Source organism: Austrofundulus limnaeus, unplaced genomic scaffold, assembly GCF_001266775.1.
Source record: "Austrofundulus limnaeus strain Quisiro unplaced genomic scaffold, Austrofundulus_limnaeus-1.0 Scaffold98, whole genome shotgun sequence".
Taxonomy (NCBI): domain Eukaryota; kingdom Metazoa; phylum Chordata; class Actinopteri; order Cyprinodontiformes; family Rivulidae; genus Austrofundulus; species Austrofundulus limnaeus.
Window position 1 is genome coordinate 230,321 of NW_013952500.1, and position 4,352 is coordinate 234,672.

The following is a 4,352-nucleotide window of genomic DNA, read 5'->3' on the forward strand; positions in this document are numbered from 1 at the left end:
CACTTTATTTATTACTTACTTACTTACTTATTTGTCAATTTATATATTTCTGCTTTTATTTTTAATAATGTCAGTTTCGGTCCTCCGTACAGCAGAAGCCTGATAATCACCCATTCATTCAAATCAGGTGTGTTTGAGCAGAGAAAAAAATAAAACATGCAGGGCTGCGGCCCTCGAGGACCAGGATTGCCCACCCCWGCTCTGAACAGAACTGGAAATGGGTTTTCAACAGGCTACATTAAGAGAAAGAATTAAATGTTTCAGTCACTGTCTATTCCTGGGATTATTTTGTCTCTAATCTCACCAGTACTCCAGGATGTGATGCAGCAGGTTGGTTATGGGCGGACCCTCAGCTGTGGCCTGTTCGTACAGGAGCCCCCACGATCCGTCTTCTCCCACCACGAACTGTTCAAACAAACGCAGCACACAGTCAGACCACCTTAGTGTCAGCTGCTGTGAGCAGACCCCACCTTAACACCCACCTGCAGAGTTTTATCAAACCAGCGGTTCCCGCTGTTGGAGAACGTCCCGCCCCCGTGCAGCACCTGAGCCGCCTTCCGGCTGGCGTACCTGTCAATCAAGAGTTCGTMCGAAACACGACATCACATTCTGTACAGAGTGGTGATTTACCTAAGATCTATCTGTGACGTAAGAATCTCAGTTTCACAACGTTGTGGTTACAGCAGCTCAAATACAGGAAGTGACAATCGTTGGCTGCTGCCAGATGTCAACACACGAGACAATCGTATCTGCACACRGACGATTACAAAAAGAAATACCAGCGCGTGTTCCTGCACATACTTTTCATCTGCTATCCGTATGACTGGAGAGTCCAAACACAAGGAGAACAGCCCGGTTTCTATCATCCGCACCGACTCCTGGTTGAGTTTGTCTAAAACATGGAACAGAGGGAAAAGTTTAAACTTGTGRAGGTGATTCTACTGCGACAAGCAGAAAAAAGAAAAAAAAAAACTCAGATGTTCGCTTCAGCTCGGCTATTATCAGTGATCACTCGTCTTGCCTTGATTCTTTATTTCTCAATCACAAGTCGACTAAACAAACAACCTCCTGCCTTCAGTCCAAACAGCTGCATGTGTTTCAGACGGGTTGGTAGAAGTGGAGCTTGGATTTTGTGTGAAAATGCAGAAAAGCGACGTTATGTTTGAGCCGTTTGGCCTGAGCTAAAGGTTTCATTTACCTTGTTTAGTAGCTTCAAACCTACAAAGCTGCTGGTATTTTTACAGGTACGAACCTCTCAGCAGGCGGTTGTACGCCTCTCCCCACGTGTGGCGGTGCTCGCTGGTCAGGATGCCCATGGGCTCCTTGTCGGTCTTCCAGGACTGGGACCGGATCCTCAGCAGCTGCCCGTGGATCTGACTCTCCGTCATCCGCGACCCGTCGCTGTTGTACACCTCCAGCTGGAAGAACTGCAGCAGGAGAAGACAGCAACGTGTTGTTTTACTCACAGAAAGACATAAACGCTCATTTAACTCTCAAACTAGTCTGAAAATGTGGTTTAAAACACAATTAAAAGGTTAAAAATAAAACTTTGATTTGACTGCAAAACGCTCAGTTTGCAATGTTTTACCACAAAAATTTACTAACACTTTAGAAATAAACATATATGAACCAGTTTTTTTTTTTAAATCAAGCCCAGGAACGGATCAGTGGAGCTTTTTGTTTACGTTTCAGCTGCTAACTTTCCCATGTGGGAATTAGGAGGAATAAATCTGAGAAAAGGCCACACTCTCAGTGAGGTCACAGATGAAACGAGGCCCTCTACAAGAGGAGAGGTTAAATATTAAAACCTGTTAGAGTAATCATTAGCCTCTCAACACATTAAAGATTGACCTTTTTATTTTCACCACACAGTAACAAATCTGTGGCTGAATATTGGTGTTTTTATGATGATCGATGGGACGCAGTAGTTAAAAACGAGCAGCTGAAAGTTTTTCACTGATGCCAGACGGGCAGAACTGCAGTCTGCAGTGATTAAAGGCCGACAGAATGAACACCCTGACCGTGTGTTTGAGCCTGTCCACCTTCTGGAGGCGTATTTTTAAACCTTTAAATGAGACGTTTGGAACCTGACMCTGAAGCGTTCTGAACTGTCTCTGTTTGTTTTTTTTTTTTTTGGATAAACAAGTCCAGCACAAGTTCAAAACAGAAGCAACGTTTTGTTCTCTGAGGGATCAGAGATGTTCAGATCAAGGTTATTAGTTTTGGATTTTTCATTGTAGTTTAGTTTTATTTCGTTGTGACTTTTTCTTTTAGTTCAGTTTTATTTAGTTTTTACAGCAGATTTGATCGTTTTTATTAGTTATTATTGCATTTTTAATGCTTAGTTTTAGTTTTATTAGTTCTAGTATTAGTTTATTTATAGTTTGAATAAACATATTTGCCAATGCATCAAGCTTGTGATGTTCCTGTGAGTTAACTAACCAACGGCTATTTAGTTATTAGTTAAAGCAGTCCAATATAGCGAAACCTTCCTAAAATAATTGTGTAACTCAATTTTGTCAACTAMGGACTTGGGCGATTATTTTAGGACAATGACAATAGTCGTCTCTAACCCGGTGCTAACTGCTGCTTGTTTCATGGAGCTACTGAGAGAAGCTAGTGTGTCAAGACAGTCATAGATAGCCATCGTGTGTGAGTTTGATTCATGCAGTTTTTGAAGTTTTCCACCTGTTTTATCACCTGTTTCCACTACAAAACATTTGCTTTTATTTTTCTCACATCATATTCAAAGAAATCCCAAAGTGGACGCTTTCTCCCAACTTTTGACGTCATTTAGCAGACAATGCTACAAACCACAGCTAATGTGAAAATACTCAATTAAAAAAAAAGAAAAATATTGACAAACACTAAAACTAAGGATATTCTATCTACTATTTCAGTTAGATTTAGTTTTGTAAAAAAGTTTATATAGTTTGAGTTATCTTTTTTATTCATTTTATTACAGTTTTTATTTATTTTAGTAAACTAAAATGTTTTTTTTTTTAATCAATTCCAGTTTTCATTTTTTCGTTAGTTTTAGTTAACTATAATAACCCTGGTTCAGATATGTTTTAATCCCTCCAACTGTTAAACGTCTTCACACAAACATGGTGCTTTAGGACAGTGGTTCCCAAAGTTGAGGTCAAGACCCAAAGTGGGGTCCTGAAACATCAAGGTGGGGTCCTGAAAAGATTTTCTAAATTAATTACGTTTTTGCCTTAGTTGCCTAAAATGTATAAATACAGAATAATAAATAGTTACTATGCCCATGTTTAGTTAACCCAATACAAATGTTTATCAGCCAAAAATAGTTGTGGGCACAGGTCTCTGCTACTGTTATTTTGTGGGTCAAAAGCTGAAAAGTCTGGGAACCACTGCACTTCAGAAATTAATTTAAAGTGTAATAAAATAATTGGTGATGTAATATTTTCCCTATAATTATTACAAAACACCTTTGTAGCCTTTGTTTTTAGGGTTATTAACAAAGTTTGTGTACTCAGACCGGTAATATTTGGGGTCACTAGTTTTTGCAATGAATATTTTTTGGGTCATACGATAAAAGGTTTGGGAACCACTGCTCTACAGTACATAGGAGGAGTTTCTTGGTGTATGGGCGGAGTCTGTCCTAACTGTGATTGGTGGAGTGCTTGGTGTGGGCGGAGTCTGTCCTAACTGTGATTGGTGGAGTGCTTGGTGTGGGCGGAGTCTGTCCTAACTATGACTGGCCGAGGTTTTTGGGTGGGCGGAGTTTGGCAAAACTATGATTGGTCGGATTGACTTGTCTTGTGGGGCAAGTTAAAAGATGAAGTACTAGTAATAGTAAAATTATTGTAAACATGTAAACATAATTTCCTACTTAGTGACTGAAGAGACTCCTTTCTAAGCGTATCAGACATCAATGAAATTGAAAAATAGATTAACTGATTTTACTTACAGTCACTATCATCTTGTTTGTGAACCAGCCACAAGTTGTTTTGGTCTTTATGGAGATAAGCGGTCACCTGTTGAGCGCAAATCAGAAAAAAAAGTTTAAGAATAAATTTGCTTAAATAATTTATGCTTAAAAAAATGCCTGTTGCCTGACCTGCTGTTGCTTTGCCCCCACTCCCTCAGGGTATAAGTGCCAGTGAGAGTGTAAATAACCTCCAGCTATTCGAAGGTTTTTCACTGTAATGATGGAGCCGTATGCTAAATCTAGAGAAGAAAACAACAAATCAAGGAGACAGAATGATTAAATGAACCAGAAACAATTACTTTTATATTCACTATTCCAAAATTTATGCAACTGATCCTAAAAACAACAAATGACGGATGTTAAACTAGTAAAATGTAAACAAACTGTCATGAATCTG

At 39.3% G+C, this 4,352-nt stretch overlaps 1 protein-coding gene across 1 annotated transcript in view; it reads right to left on the minus strand.

Annotated features, from left to right (window-relative positions):
• The window catches only part of cratb (carnitine O-acetyltransferase b), a gene marked incomplete in the record, with an annotated part of 13,828 nt that overhangs the window by 6,249 nt on the left and 3,227 nt on the right, over nt 1–4,352 (minus strand). The window contains 4 exon segments of the mRNA XM_014013093.1: nt 305–405; nt 483–570; nt 802–892; nt 1,253–1,427. Coding sequence (XP_013868547.1) covers nt 305–405; nt 483–570; nt 802–892; nt 1,253–1,427 — 455 coding nt within the window.